Source organism: Symphalangus syndactylus, chromosome 18 (assembly GCF_028878055.3).
Source record: "Symphalangus syndactylus isolate Jambi chromosome 18, NHGRI_mSymSyn1-v2.1_pri, whole genome shotgun sequence".
Lineage (NCBI taxonomy): Eukaryota > Metazoa > Chordata > Mammalia > Primates > Hylobatidae > Symphalangus > Symphalangus syndactylus.
In genome coordinates, this window is record NC_072440.2 from 105,332,850 (window position 1) to 105,348,295 (window position 15,446).

At 44.4% G+C, this 15,446-nt stretch overlaps 1 protein-coding gene across 12 annotated transcripts in view; it reads right to left on the bottom strand.

The window, feature by feature from the left end:
- RNF144A (ring finger protein 144A) overlaps window positions 1-15,446 on the bottom strand; it is a 163,486-nt gene that overhangs the window by 75,252 nt on the left and 72,788 nt on the right. For 11 of the 12 annotated variants that reach the window (XM_063622849.1, XM_055251524.2, XM_055251529.2 and 8 more), the window contains one exon: window positions 8,688-8,833. The exons of the other annotated variant lie outside the window; for it this stretch is intronic. In XM_063622849.1, coding sequence (XP_063478919.1) covers window positions 8,688-8,822 — 135 coding nt within the window. In that variant the 5' untranslated portion in view covers window positions 8,823-8,833. The remainder of the gene's footprint in view (window positions 1-8,687; window positions 8,834-15,446) is intronic. 12 annotated transcript variants of the gene reach the window in all.

Genomic DNA, 15,446 nt, shown 5'->3' on the forward strand with positions numbered 1-15,446 from the left:
CAGGATGATCACAGGTTTTTATGAGAAGTGAGATGAAGCAATAAGCTAAAGTTTTAGAAGGATTCTAAGAGCCACGGATAAAAATGAAGACAAGTCTGGTTGTAGCCTGTGAGTTGTCAGCAGGGAATCTGAGGGGTACGGGTGCTGGTCTTAAGACAAAGGAGGTCGGGAAACTGTTCTGTGTTCTGGGAACATGGAATAGACTTGCAGAGGCAGCTCTTTACTTTGCAGGCATCTTGGCAGCTGGAAACTGCCAGCTTGGCAGTTGGAAGCTTCAGCTCTTTGCAACAGCCCTGGAACTCATCCTTTGCACCCTAAAGTCACCCCACCCTCCAAGTCAGCCTTCTCCCCATCTGAAAAACCAAGACTAAAAGGAGGCCCTCTGCTTAGGAGAGGCAACTCTGATGGCTGGATTCACGCATCTCTGAACCTCTCAGACCCCAGAAGAGATGCCTGGGAAGCCCACCCATGGTCCTTCGAACCCCTAGGAGCCAGCCTGCAGAGCAGACATGATCAGTCAGCCTCCTGGTGCCTGAACTCCATACTGAAAGAGCAAGCTTGGTTTCAACCATTCTACATATACTAGGCTTTTGTGTAGACTTTCATTTGAACAGAGGGACCTTGAGCTGAAGGACACTTTGAAAACTATTTCCCACCATTCACTCTTACCAGGGCAGGCCAATATCACAGTGTAAGATATTTAGTTTCTTCTTAATCTGACGACCCTATGATTTCTTAGATACAGCTCACAGAAAACGCAGAGATAAAACCATAGCAACAGCAGTTGTAATCGTAAAAGTAAGACTAGAAAGAGAACCACCTCGGCCGGGCGCGGTGGCTCACGCTTGTAATCCCAGCACTTTGGGAGGCCAAGGCGGGCGGATCACGAGGTCAGGAGATCGAGACGACGGTGAAACCCCGTCTCTACTAAAAATACAAAAAATTAGCCAGGCGTGGTGGCAGGCGCCTGTAGTAGCAGCTACTCAGAGAGGCTGAGGCAGGAGAATGGCGTGAACCCGGGAGCTTGCAGTGAACCGAGATTGAGCCACTGCACTCCAGCCTGGGTGAAAAAGCGAGACTCCACCTCAAAAAAAAAAAAAAAAAAAAAGAAAGAGAATCACCTCACTCTTACCTGCCTTAAGCCACTTGGAACTCAAGTATTAATGTGTGAGCATCAACATTTTTTTGGAGGGCCACTATGTGCCAACATTTATGAAAAAGCAGAACACAAGAAAATCCCTTCTCTTAAAAAGCTCCTTTAGTGGAAGTTATAGATCAGTGAACACAACCACCACACAGTATGTGAAATGCTATTGTAAGTTGAAGCCCCAGATGTTTGAAGAGCTGAGAAACATCGAAGCCCTGTAGTTTAGGATGGCTTAGTGTGGGAAATTGAGAAAGGGGGAGGAGCACCCGCAATGGAGCTAGGAAGCTGGGGAAAAAGGCAGAAAAAGGCAAAAGAAAAGGCAGGGACCAGATGATGCCAGGCATTTTCACTCAGGGAGGCCCTTCCCATAGAGGATAACTTTCAAATCAAGAGTGGAGTCGCAGTTTTGCCCTCTTGGAAGGGACACCCTGAACTTCTTTCAGGAAATTCCTCTGCCCATCTTGGCCATGTGGTCTGGTGGACTGGACCCTAGAGTCGGGCCAGACTCCAAGCCAGTTACTAGATCCCATCTTAAGGACCCAGAAGTAGGATCAGATAGGGTGGTGCAGCCTATAGAGCTAGAAGGTTATTTGCTGGGAAAGGAAGTCTCTGTTTTATCTATGGGAGTTACTGAAAGGGACCTTCTCTTTCCCCACCTATGGACAGGGGAGTAAGTGACATCTGCAGCCACCACCATTTTGCTACCACAGTGAGGAGACCCTGGATGAGGATGAAAGCAAAAGAGGCCTCTGCTTGGTTTGAGCTGCATGGAGTTGTGGGGTCCACACAGGCCACAGGAAGAATCTGAGTGCACACGCAAAGGCAGTGGCAGTGGGACAGCAAGTGACAAAGTCCATGTAACTCACAGTTTAGAGACCAAAGAGTCCCACCTTTCTTTCCGAGATGAGAAAGCAAGAGGAGAGAGGGAGGTTAAAGGATTTGCCCAAGGTTCCCCATTCGTTAGCTTTGGAGCCAATCTGAGAACCAGCGACACTCACGGTTTTCCAGTTGATTGCCTGCTCTACTGTAACATGCGGTCCCCACACAATAGCCAAACAATGGCTACTGATGGAAACAAAGCATGCAGAAAAATGGGGATCATGAGAAAATGCATGCCCCCTTTAGATCCAACCTTGATGACCCAAGGAAGGCTCAGAGTGGCCACATGGCAGGTGACAAAGCATGCTGCCCTCTTGCAGGCTTTGCTCACATACAGCTAGTCTGCAGCCCTCTAGTCCTTGCCAGCTACAGTCATGAGCTGTCCAAGAAGAGAATACATTCTGAGCAATGTATCCTTAGACGATTCTGTCACTGTGCAAACATTATAGAGTGTAGTAACATATACCTAGGTGGCATAGCGTACTACACACCTAGGCTAGCTGGCACAGCCGTTTGCTCTGGGCTACAAACCTGTACAGGGTGCTGGGCTACTGTACTGAATACTGTAGGCAATTATAAGTATTTGCACATCTAAACTACTATGCTAAGTATTTGCACATCTAAATTTCTAAACACAGAAGAGGTTTAAAATATGCTATAAAAGGTGTAAAAAAATCATATACTTATATAGGGCACTTACCATGAATAGAGTTCGCAGGCCTGGGAGCTACTCCGGGTGAGTGAGTGAGTGGTGAGGGAATGTGAAGGCCCAGCCATTACTGCTGCTACAGACTTTATAAACACTCTACACTTCGGCTACACTCAATTCACATAAAAACTCCATTCTTCAATAAGTTAACCTTAGCTTCCTGTAACTTTTTTTACTTTGTAAACTTTTTCATTTTTTCAACTTTTTTATTCTCATAATAACATTTAGCCTAAAATATGAACACAGCTGTACAAATCTATATGTGTATATATAGTACAAATATATATATGTACAAATATATATGTGTGTGTATATGTATTTAATATCCTTATTCTGTAAGCTTTATTCTATTTGTAAATTTTTTTATTTTTTTAAACTTTTTTTGTTAAAAACTAAGACACAAACACATTAGCCTAGACCTACACAGGGTCAGGACCATCCATGTCACTGGCTTCCACCTCCACATCTTCTCCCACTAGAAGTTCTTCAGGGGCAGTAACACCATGGAGCTGTCATCTCATAAGAGATTAACAACAATGCCTTCTTCTGGATGCCTCCTAAAGGACCTGCCTCAGGCTGTTCTACACGTCACTTATTTTTTCATAAGTAGTAGTACATTCTAAAATAATGATTAAAAAGAAGTACAGAATAGTAAATACTAGGCAGAATGCATTTTTCAGCTCCACTGTAATCTTATGGGACCACCATTATATATGTGGCCTATCATTAAGCAAAACATGGCGATGTGGCACATGACTGTATGTCTCTGCTGAGCTTTAGACTAGTAGAAACCTTAGCAAAGTCCTCTCAATCTGGACCCATCATACCCCAACACCCTCTTTTCTTCGCTGGTCCCACCGTGGTGGCTCTATCCGTTCATGCTTTCTCAAGGAGATAGTTCAAATGCCCCTGAAGCCGTCCTGGGTATTTCTGGCAGAATTCACTGTTCTCTCTGTGCTGTAACCCACTATCCACACTGCAAATATAGCCCTTCAAGCCCCAAATGATCGCAGCTCACACCTGCATCTCCCGCTAAGCAAGGGATCAGAGGGGGCAGGGATTATGTCTTACCTACGTATCCAGGGCACCTGTCACAAGCCAGGCGTTCAAAAATGTTTGAAAAATTAAATAAATATCCACTATGTGCATGAAAAAGCACCCACTATGTGCAGTACACATAATGCAAAGCTAACAGGGACATAAAGACGTTCAAAGGAAGACCATCCCCCAAATCAGCTTAATTTCTAGGTGAGGAAATGCCACTTATTTCCTAATATGTTACATAATCAGAAGCTTAGGGTTTACACGTAGCTTTCCTGCAGTATACCAGGTGAATGACCTTGCAAATATATAGAAAAAAAGGAAATAATATTGTCTTATTTATCACCAGGCATGCTACTGCTCAATACCTCATACCCATTGTCCCATTTAATTTGTTCATGAGGTTGATCATATTTTAGAAATGAATAAACCAAGGCACAGAGAAGTTAGGATGCTTGTTGAAAATCACAGTTAGCAGGTAGCAGAGGCAGAACAGAGATCTGAACCTATATCCCACAGCAATGTTCAACCACACAACTCAACCAACCATCTGGTCCCAACTTTTTATTTAAACCACTAAGAGTCACTTTTATTACTGTTATGCATTGCATGGGAAAGAGTCTGTCTACTAAATGTTACTTTGTTTCGTTTTGTTTTGTTTTTGAGACAGGGTCTTGCTCTGCTGCCCAGGCTGGAGTGCAGTGGTGTGATCATGGCTCACTGCAGCCTCGACCTCCTGGGTTCAAGCAATCTTCCTGCCTCAGCTCCCTGCGTAGCTGGGGCCACAGGTGTCTGCCACCACGCCCAGCTAATTTTTTTATTTTTTGTAGAGACAAGGTCTCACTATGTTGCTCAGGATGGTCTCAAACTCCTGAGCTCAAACAATCCTCCCACCTCGGCCTCCAAAATGCTGGGATTACAGACATGAGCCACTGTGCCTGGCCAAAAGTTACATTTTTAAGTAACAACTTTCCATGGTTATATATCAAAATCCTGTCATCTGGGTTCTAATGGCAAAATTCCTAATTGCCAATAAATAGCTGGTATAAGAATAGATTTAATTCTAGCTCAAAGCAAAAAAAAATTATATATATAATTATATATATAAACATAATATATATATATATAAAAATATGTGTATATATATATGTTTTATTTGGCTTATTCTATCTTGTCATGATTAAAAAATAACTTTCACTAGACTTTTTTTTTAAGAACTAATAGAAATGTAGCCATTTCTACCTTCCCAGATAACTAAGGACCTGTGTCTTGGGATGGGACCACAGCCCCTCCCTTTGAGCTTCACGTGTTCCCACCTTTGGGATGAGAGTATCATCTCTAGTTCCAGCAGCTGTCTGAATGCAAATAACTCTGCCAGCAATAACACCACATTAACATTCTCAGTGTAACTGTCAAATGCCACACGTATAAGACAGACCTAAACAGCTCTAATATGTCCCATTTTAAGTTAAAACATCTTCTACATTTTAGATTTCAGCCCATAAGGAATTTCCCAGGTCACTCTACACACAGGTTGCATCTCTGATTGACACAACGAACATGGGACTGGCCCTCATGGTGGGTAACGGCAGCCTGATTTCAAAATACGTGTCCACAATCCTTTCTCTCCAGCCAGTGCCCCAGCACAGAATTTGTTGGTTATACTTACATGTCACTATTTTGCACACAAATGTTCAGCTTTACATTTGGCCTTCTAAAGTTAGACTTCACACTAATCCAAATGGAACAATTTAAGATATCTGGTAGCTCTCATCACCCCCAAGCTCCCAAGGCCTAGCACAGCACCTGGAACGTGTGCACAGGCTCTTGTGACCTCCAGAGAATCACAAAGAAGCCATCAGGCACCCTGCAACCAAGGAAAGCCCTGGAGACCCTGCTTCAGGGAAGTGCCATATTAGCAATTGCTAGGCAAGTCCCTTTCACGCTGAAATACATTAAAGGAACACAGGTAAGTAGACAGTATGTCTCTGGCTGTGGATGTCTCGGTACATTGCTCCTGCTCTTGGGCATCTGGGATGCCTTGGTGGTGGGGGATGTGGACAAGGGTGCAGTGTCTGTCATTAGCAAACCCACTGAACCACACAAATCATTTCTGAGTGCATCTCTTGAGATAAATGTTCTTCAGAAGACATTTAGGGAGAGCTGCCCAAACTCTGTTTTCATTCCTGCAGTTCTAAACCCAAACTTAGAAGCAAAATGAGAAAGAACTAGGCCTGCTGACTGCCTACCACATGACTTCACACATGTTCTTCCACTTGAACTTTGAGGTAAACTATTTTTATCTCCATTACACAGATGGGGTAAATGGGGCCTGCTCAGGGAAGAAATAGAGCTGGCATTTCAGTTCCAGGACACCTGACTCCAAATGCCATGATTTTCCCTCCAGCCCCGGACTCCTTGAGATAAAGTTACTTCAGCACTCAACTGTAATTTTGTAGTAACTGTTTTTTTAAGAGTGCCTCCTTTCAGTCTTACACAGTTTTCTTCCTTTCCATGTCTGCACCCCCCAGAAAAGGACAGTTGCAACTCCTCTGGCCACAGACTCGGGGCTCCTCCCCATGGCCTGCCCCCAGCTTGGGGTGACCTGCAGCCTACACAGAGGGGAAGGCGCCACCAAAGCGACCAGAGCACCCCGACACCTCCTCCCTTCTCAATCTTCAACACACAGGTGCTTCCTTCTCTTCATGCTACAGCGAGCTAGGGACAGAGATGGAACTATTTCAACATTTTAAATTTTGGTAAATAGTTGTGAAAAAAAATCACTGCAGTGTCACTGTTTTTTTGGTGTTCCCAGCAGCCTCTTTCGGAGAACACAGTGCTAGCTTCTTCCTTCACATCCACTGACTTTGGTTAGGCTTTTGGTCTCAATTCAAGTGGCTTATTTGTTTTTACTACAATTCTCTAGAAATAGAAAACTAAGACAACAATAACAAAAATGAAGGCCTCAGCAAAAAAGCCAGGGAGAACGAACTATTTCAAGGGTAAGAACACAAGCTATGGCCTGTGACAGCAGGCAGGCGACTGCAGAGACCGCAAATGCCCCCTGCCCCCACCCCCCACAAGGCATTTTTGGCAGAGGGGGAGCCATTCGATCAGTTGGGAAGATGTCCTTTCAAGCAAGAGGAGGCGATTTTGCGTAAAGCTAGTTATTCAATCCATCTTGATGGGTTCTACCGTCCTAACTCATCTAGAAATGACAATGAGCCCCATTCACGGTGTTAACAGGATGGAGATCAATCTCCCTCCTATCCTTCTCTATCTCAGAAAAATGTCAAAAGCAACTTCCTTTCCTCCAGGTTGGAGCTATCTTCCCGGTGCTTTAATGAGGCATATTTCTTGGATGGCAACTACAGTACTGAGATCAATACACTTCATTTCAATCTGTGAGCTTTTACTGATTAGCTCTTCTGGGTCCTGCACTAAACTAGGTGCTAGGTGGATACAGAATGGGCCAGAAATCCTTCTGCCCTTAAGAAAGGCTGAATCTAGCATAAACAAGAAACAGAAGACATAGACATAAATGTTTGTAAAGCTCCCTCTCCTTGTCTATAAAACAAAGATAAAAATATTTGCTGTGCCTACATACCAAGGACATCATGAGGTGCAAATGAAATAAAGTCTGAAATCTATGCAAGAAAGATGAACGCATCAGTGTACAGGGTGAGAGAGACTGTCCGAGTGACAGATTATAATCCAGGCATTTGAAAAACCCACAGGGAAGCCGTCTACACCATCCACATACAACAGCAGTTAAATTCAGAAGCAACTTTTTTTTTTTTGAAGACAGTTTTTCATTTTTCCTTTTTGTACTTTTTAAAATGATAAACATTGTGTTTTATTTTTCAGCTTTTTTCAGTTATAATTGATAAAGACTGTCCATTTTATACTTCAAGTGAACAATGTGAAGTTTTGATATTCATTTTTTGTATACGTGTATACATCATAAATCCATCAAGCTAATTAAATATCCATCATCTCACAGAGTTACCAATTTGTGTGTGTGTAGTGAGAATACTTAAGATCTATCCTCACAGAAAATTTCAAGTATACAAAACAGTATGATTAACTATAATTATCATGCTGTACATTAGGTCTCTAGAACTTATTCAACCTGTATAACTGCAACTTCATACCCTTTGACCTACATCTCCCCATTCCCTGCAGACCCTGGGCAGCTACCGTCCTACTTCCAGCTTCTATGCACTCATTTTCTTTTTTCATCCCTTGAATGGACAGAAAAAACAAGTAAAATTCAATGAGATTAACTAAAAGTAAACCTCACACACTCATTTATCTTTTCTGATAGATAAAATTTGGGGCTTGAGTTTGACCCAAACCCCAAATGCTTGACTTAGAAGTCCCCATATTCAATAAGCCCCGAAGGATCATCTGGCCCCAAAAGAATGTTGGCTACATCATAACAAATATTAAATGTGATTTTAAAATATCTATATTCTAGTTTAGCACTAAGCCAGTGAAAGATGACACTGAGGACTGAATATTCTAGCTACACACAATCAATAGGTTAGCACTGCCGTAACCTCAGACATGTGACTATTAAAATACATTTGATATAAGGTGTGGAAGCTTTTGCTGTGTAGCAAGGAGAACATACGCTATGGTAAGTTTTGTGAATTGTTATCATGAGCTTCTAAAATTCTGTTTAACCAATTGCTTTTGCACCACAAGCAACTGTAATGGAAATCTTCCACTCTGGGAGCCTGCCTGACTAACAGAATAATTCTTCCAAGAACTGTGTGAAGGCCTCAACAAGAAGACTCCACTGTCAGGCAAAATGTAGTCCAAAGGTTTGCCTAGTGTCTCTGCAAATGAAAGCAAAACGCTCATCCTGAAATCACTGTAACATATATTTTATCCAAAAAGACCAACCAGAGTACAGAAGATGCATTGGCACTGGGCTATGGTTGTCATCTGCTCCACTGGGTACTCCCCAAGACAGAGCTTGCAAGACACCAGCGGGTCGAGGGCCAGGTCCCAGGTGGGCCGGTACCTTGCTGTGGTCATCGCAGAACAGTCTGAAACGAGAGAAGCACGGAAGGTCAGACCTCCCCACCCCTGGCATCCACCTGCTCCACGGCAAGGGTCTCCTGGCTGTAGCTGGGACCCAGGGCGGTGGCCAACTGACTGCTGATGGGGCCTAGGGCATTTGGATGTTCTGAGAATTTTTTTTTTTTTTTTTTTTTGAGATGGAGTCTCGCTCTGTCGTCCAGGTTGGAGTACAGTGGTGCGATCTCAGCTCACTGCAACCTCCGCCTCATGGGTTCAAGCAATTCTCCTGCCTCAGCCTCCTGAGTAGCTGGGACTACAGGCAAGTGCCACCACGCCAGGCTAATTTTTTGTATTTTTAGTAGAAATGGGGTTTCACCATGTTAGCCAGGATGGCCTCGATCTCCTGACCTCATGATCCACCCACCGCGGCCTGCCAAGCTCTGAGAAATTTTAACCAGGGGTGCCTGCCTTGGGTCTGTGAGTGGCTCCCTTACCATTCTGACAGTAACTTTCATGTCTGCCCTCAAAATGGCAAACAACTCACCCTCACACCCATCCTTCCCTCCCTCCCACTGATGTGCATTTTAATAAGACACCTGCCAACCAGGCTCCTAACCTAGGGGGGCAAAACCTTAGCCATCTTAGAAGAGAAGCCTTTGCTAAAATACATATTGCTTGGATTTAACTGTTCTCCAGTGTTAAAGACGTGGCGAATATGAGGACAAGCCTGGGTGGAAGGGTCAGAGCAGAAGGGTTTGGTGGGGGTTGTGAGGCTTGAGTTTTCAGGGCAGCTGGAAAGAAGGTAGACATCCAACAGAAGGAAGAAATGTCATAGCATTTCTCACCAGAAGACAGGGCACAAGGGCCACATGGAGGCGCAGAACCATTGCTATGCTTTGTGATCACACAGAACTGCCCCAGACAGTTCCCTGACCACTCTCAGCCTCGGCTGGCTCATCCACATGAGGGGGCTGATAACCCCCTCTCACAGAGGTGTTCTGAGGATGAAGCAAATCACATAAAGGGTTGGCCGCACACAGCAAGTGCTCAGGAAAATCCCTTCCTCCCTGTGACGGTTAATACTGAGTGCCAACTTGACTGGATTGAAGGATGCAAAGTATTGTTCCTGGTGTGACTGTGAGGGTACTGCCAAAGGAGATTAACATTTGAGTCAGTGGACTGGGAGAGGAGGACTCACCCTCAGCCAGGGTAGGCACCATCTAATCAGCTGCCAGCACAGCCAGAATAAAAAGCAGGCAGAAAAACGTGGAAAGACTAGACCGGCTGAATCTTCTGGCCTCTGTCGCTCTCCTGTGCTGGGCTTTCTGCCCTTGAACATCAGACTCGAAGTTCTTCAGCTTTGGGACTCCTGGACCTTCGACCACAGACTGAGGGCTGCACTGTCAGTTCCCTACTTCTGAGATTTTGGGACTTGGACTGGCTTCCTTGCTTCTCAGCTTGCAGAGGGCCTGTTGTGGGACCTCACGTTGTGATCGTGTGAGTCAATACTACCTAATAAACTCCCCTTTAAATAAGTATCTATCTCATTAGTTCTGCCCCTCTAGAGGACCCTAACAAATACACTCCCCTTCCCCTGTGATGTCTCCTTCAGCCACAGCTTAAAAGAGAATTTGACGATGCCGCTGTGCACCACAGGTAGGTGTGGGACTTACTGTCATTTGAGTAGCTTATTCCCAGGGTCAAGGAGCTGTCCTAACTTAAAAAAAAAAAAATTACATCATCCCTTTCTTAAGTTTTATGACTCACTCCTCACTGGGTGTCACTGAGTTAATACTTAGTTAGGAAAACCCACCTGGTGAATTCTACACAGAAGGAGAAGGGAGAATTCACCCACCTGGTGAATTCTACACGGAGGGAGAAGGGAGAATTCACCCACCTGGTGAATTCTACACGGAGGGAGAAGGGAGAATTCACCCACCTGGTGAATTCTACACGGAGGGAGAAGGGAGAATTCACCCACCTGGTGAATTCTACACGGAGGGAGAAGGGAGAATTCACCCACCTGGTGAATTCTACACGGAGGGAGAAGGGAGAATTCTACCAGGAGGGAGAAGACGCATCTGGCCCAGAAGGAAGCGCCTGCAGGATCCTGAAAGCTCACCCAGCAGATGGGGCCCAGTGACAGGTGATGAAGGACATGAGAGGCGGAAATAGCCAGATTCGGGGAGGAAACCCTGACTATCAGAGCTCAAGCAACTGAGGGGGTGACTGAAGGCCACCCAGGATCTGCACCGGGAATCCGCGCAGGCCTTTAGCGTCTGGGGCGTGAGTGGACCACAGTCGGAGGGGCCTCCTCCAAGGGCAGCTGATGCCTGCGAGTCACTCAGTCTAAAATACATGTGTCTTCCTTGTTACAAAAGGACTCTTTGACACAAATTCCGCTGGACTGGCTAGCACTTTCAAGATAGTTTAAACAAGCATCACGATTTGACCTCAAGCTGGTGGGTCCTGAGGAGTGAGATAATTGGAGGCGTCACACAGCTCTCTGGTGCTGCAGGGGGTACAGACATCAAGGCGGCCTCCCCAAGGTCACTTTCATTTGGATCATTTCTCTACACCTTGAATTTTATGCTTATGCTTATGATTGTCATCATTTTCAATCTCTACGTGGGTTTTTTTGGGTCCTAGGTTGATGGGCCGTGACTTTTTTCTTTTGATTTCTCTGTATCTTTTTTCTGCTTTAATACTTAATAATTTTTTTAAGTAGCATCTCTTAAAGTTCACTGGACAATGTGATAATTATATTTTAAAATGTTAGCTGGCCCTAAATCGGATCACAAACCTTCACCCCAGGCACTGAGGCTTGGGGCAGGCTGCAGAAATCAGTCAGGGCTGGAAAAGTTTCAAGGGGGCAGTGGCTAGCAACTGGCTCCTCTGGCCTGGAGATCTGGGGAGAGCTTGTTTTTGACAATGTTGAAAAAGCACAGGGTACAAGTTCTGTCCGGCTGTTGGGGAAGTTGTAGGGTAAAGAGTTCACGCTTTGCAGTCAAGCAGACCTGGCTTCAAATTCCTTTTTTTGGCCACTTGGTTATGTGATGTCGAAGAAATTACATAACTTAAACTTAACTTCTGTGAACTTAATTTTTGTTTTTGTTTTGTTTTATCCCTCTGTAAAGCCTATATAACCATCACCACCCATGTAGCCTTGGGAAGAGTGAGTGAGAAGTAAGAAGTAATATATTAGAATAATATATCTAATATATAGATACTAGGAGCTTGGTAAGTGGAAGTCATTATGATATGTCAGGTTAACAAGCTTAGACTTTTACCTACATAGACGAAATGGATAAAACAAGCTGTTGGGAAGAGATATCATATGGTAAAATGAGTCATTTAGGAAGTTCAATCCAATGGAGAAAATTTGTAGAAGAATCAAACATGAAAACCTCCTAAAGCCTCCTCCCTTATCGTCAGCCATGCACTATGCTCCCAGCCTGGACGTCACCCGAGAACGCATTACCCAAGGGCAGAGCTTAACCACTCCACAGAGGGCCCTGGAATCCCCGCCTCCACCCCACTTGAACAGTTCCCTGCCCCATAAGCCAGTTACAGCCTCTGTCCTGGACCTCTGCCCTGCCCCATCGTGCTTGTTCCCAAGACAATTCTCTCTCCTTCCAGCTTCAGATCTGGGCTCCTTTTCCTGTTTACTGCCTCTCTGTTGTGACCCCCTGGCACGGCGTACAGGGTTCCATCTGTCTGACTTCCTTTCTGCCTGGACCATGATTTCTATTTGGCCCCCAGTGGCTTCCCCTGCCCTGGGCACAGGTCAGCCCATGGCCCTCACCTCCCACTTTCCCCGCCAGCCCCGTGAGCTGGATTTGAAGCAGGTCACATCACCATTTCCAGGAATCACATCACTATTCTTTCCCCAACAGAATAAACAGTCTCTGAGTTGTGCTCAAAATCTTGATTCAAATGGTGACAACAACAGGATATATTTTACAGAAAAAAAAAAGGGTCTATATTGTCTAAACCCATCATGGACCTTCCCTACACACAGGATGGCCTTAATATGATTTTGCAAACAGTGAACAGCTGTGAACCTGCAATCAGATTATACTAAGAGAATCACAATGCACAATAAAGGAAAGCACAGTCTTTGTTTTCCTAATGTGAATGTCAAGTCATGTGAAATGGCAAACTGTTTTAGGAACATCTGGTCAATTATAAGTATTATTCAATTTAAGCAATTCAAAATGTGCAGAAGGCAATTTACTTATTAAGCATGACTGAGACTGTGCAAAGGATTGTGCCTTGTGATGAAAGAGGTGTGGACACAAGGAAGAGAGAGAGAGCTGGAAGAGAAAATAGTCCACTGTGGAGAGATTCGGAAGATTCGTGTAAGGTCCAAGGTGGTTATTTGGCCAAAACTATCCCATCTCTGAGCCCCAGGGCTATGGACCTCTGTAGGCCCCTATTCTTCCCACCTTTACTCCTTCAAAGCAAACCTGGGAAAGGTAGGCAGCTGCCAGCCAGTCGTCACCCACCTCTTACTTTCATGCCTTCCTCCAGCAAGTCCCTGCCCTCCTCCAGTTGCCTGGGACCCTCTCATGTTTCCTCCGCAGCCTAACTCCCTTTTCCTTCCTTATCCCTTCTCCACATCCTACAAACCCTTCACACCCAGCATCAGTCCTGGTGCTGTGTGACGTCTCCTCTGATTTCTCACGTCTCTCAGCTGTCTCCCCTGTCTCTGGGTCTCTGCTGTGTGTGGTCCACCAGGCTTCTCAAGCAGCGCTCTCTGAACAGCAGTGTCAGCATCACCTGAGAACTTGCTGGAATGTAACTGGTTGGGCTCCAACCTAGACTCATTAAAACAGAAACTCTGGGGAGGTGGGTGGGGCGGCACAGTAACCTGTTTCCGTGAGCCTGGCAGGGACTGTGATGCACAGTGAAGCCAGAGAACCACTGGTCCGTATCACTCCACTCAATGGCATTTCCACCCAAGTCCATCTGACTCAAGTCTGTGTGGGTTGAAGCCCACCAAGTGCACTGTTCTCCAACAATACCAAAACTCCGCTGTCGTGTCTACAAGGCCCTGGGCGAGACTCTCATAGTAACTCCCATTTCTTCTGGGTAAGTGTGGCTTTGGAAGTCTACCATGTCCCCAGTCTTTCTGGGTAAGTGTGGCTTTCAAAGTCTGTCATATGTGTGAATTTATCTCCCCAACTTGATGATACATTATTCAAGGGGAGGAACTATGTTCTAGCCTTCTGGACAGTGGTCACAGCAGCTATTCCATAATTATAACAACAATTTTATATATGTGTGTGTGTGTGTATGTGTGTGTGTATGTGTATGTATGAGAGAGAGAGACTGTTACATGTTCATCAGACACTGTGTTCACCATTTGCATATACTACTTCATTTCTCTGCACAATTGACTCTGAGACTTTGATAGTTTGCTATTATTCAGATTTTACCAATGAGTAAAACAAGGTTCAGAGAGGATTAGGGTAACCTGCACAAACATACAGGGCTATTTAGTCACAGTCTGTGTGGCCCTAAGACACAGCCATTTACTGTGCTACACCTCCTCTGTATATCCTCATCAGCTGAATGAGATGGAGCCTTTTGGATTTGTAGAGATACAAGACAAACCAACTTCAGTTTTGCTTCTGAGCTTCCTGGGCTTAACTTGAGCACATACAGCTTGGCAGTGGCTGGGAAAAGCTACATCTTCGTAATATGGAGCTGTCAGCAGCAGCAGAAATTGGAGAATTGTGGCTGAGTAGAAAGTTGGCTGTAAAAGAGTTGGCTTGTTCAAGTGTACGGTGTCATGACGCTTTAGGAAACTTGTCTTGGATGCTGTCTCCTCCCAAGCAGATGATGCCCACTCAATGATAACAACTTAACTATTTCCAGCAATCACACTCCTAGTTTCCCAGCTAATGTGAAAACTTATGTTCACATGAAAACCTGCACATGCATGCTTATAGCAGCTCAGCCGTAACTGCCAAAATTTGGAAACAATCGAGCTGTCTTTCAGTAGGTGAATGGGTAAACTATGGTATATCCAGGCAGTGGAATATTATTCGACACTGAAAAAATAAGCCATCAAGCCAAGAAAAGACATGGAAGAAATTTAAAGGCTTATTACTACATGCAAGAAGTCAATCTGAAAAGGCTACACACATATGATCCCAACTCTAGGACATTCTGGAAAAGACAAAACTATAAGGACAATAAAAAGATCAGTGGTTGCCAGGGATCATGGAGAGGAAGGGATGATCAGGTAGAGCACAGAGAGTATTTAGGGGAGAGCAACTATTCAGTGTGAACCGTAATGGTGACTACATGTCATTATCCACCTGTCAAAGCCCACAGAATGTGCAGCACTAAGGGTGAGTGAAACCTAGCGTAAACTATGGACCAAATTTTATCCCCCTGGCAAATTTGTATGTAGAAGCCCAAACTCCCATTGGGACTATATTTGGAGATTTAGCACATCTAGAAGTCTATATATCTATATCTATGTGTGTGTATGTGTATGTGTGTGTATGTGTGTAGCAATCTCTCTCTCTATATATGTATATAGCAATATATATAATATGTTATATCATATATGTTATATAATATATATGCTGTTATATATAATATATATGCTGTTATATTATATAT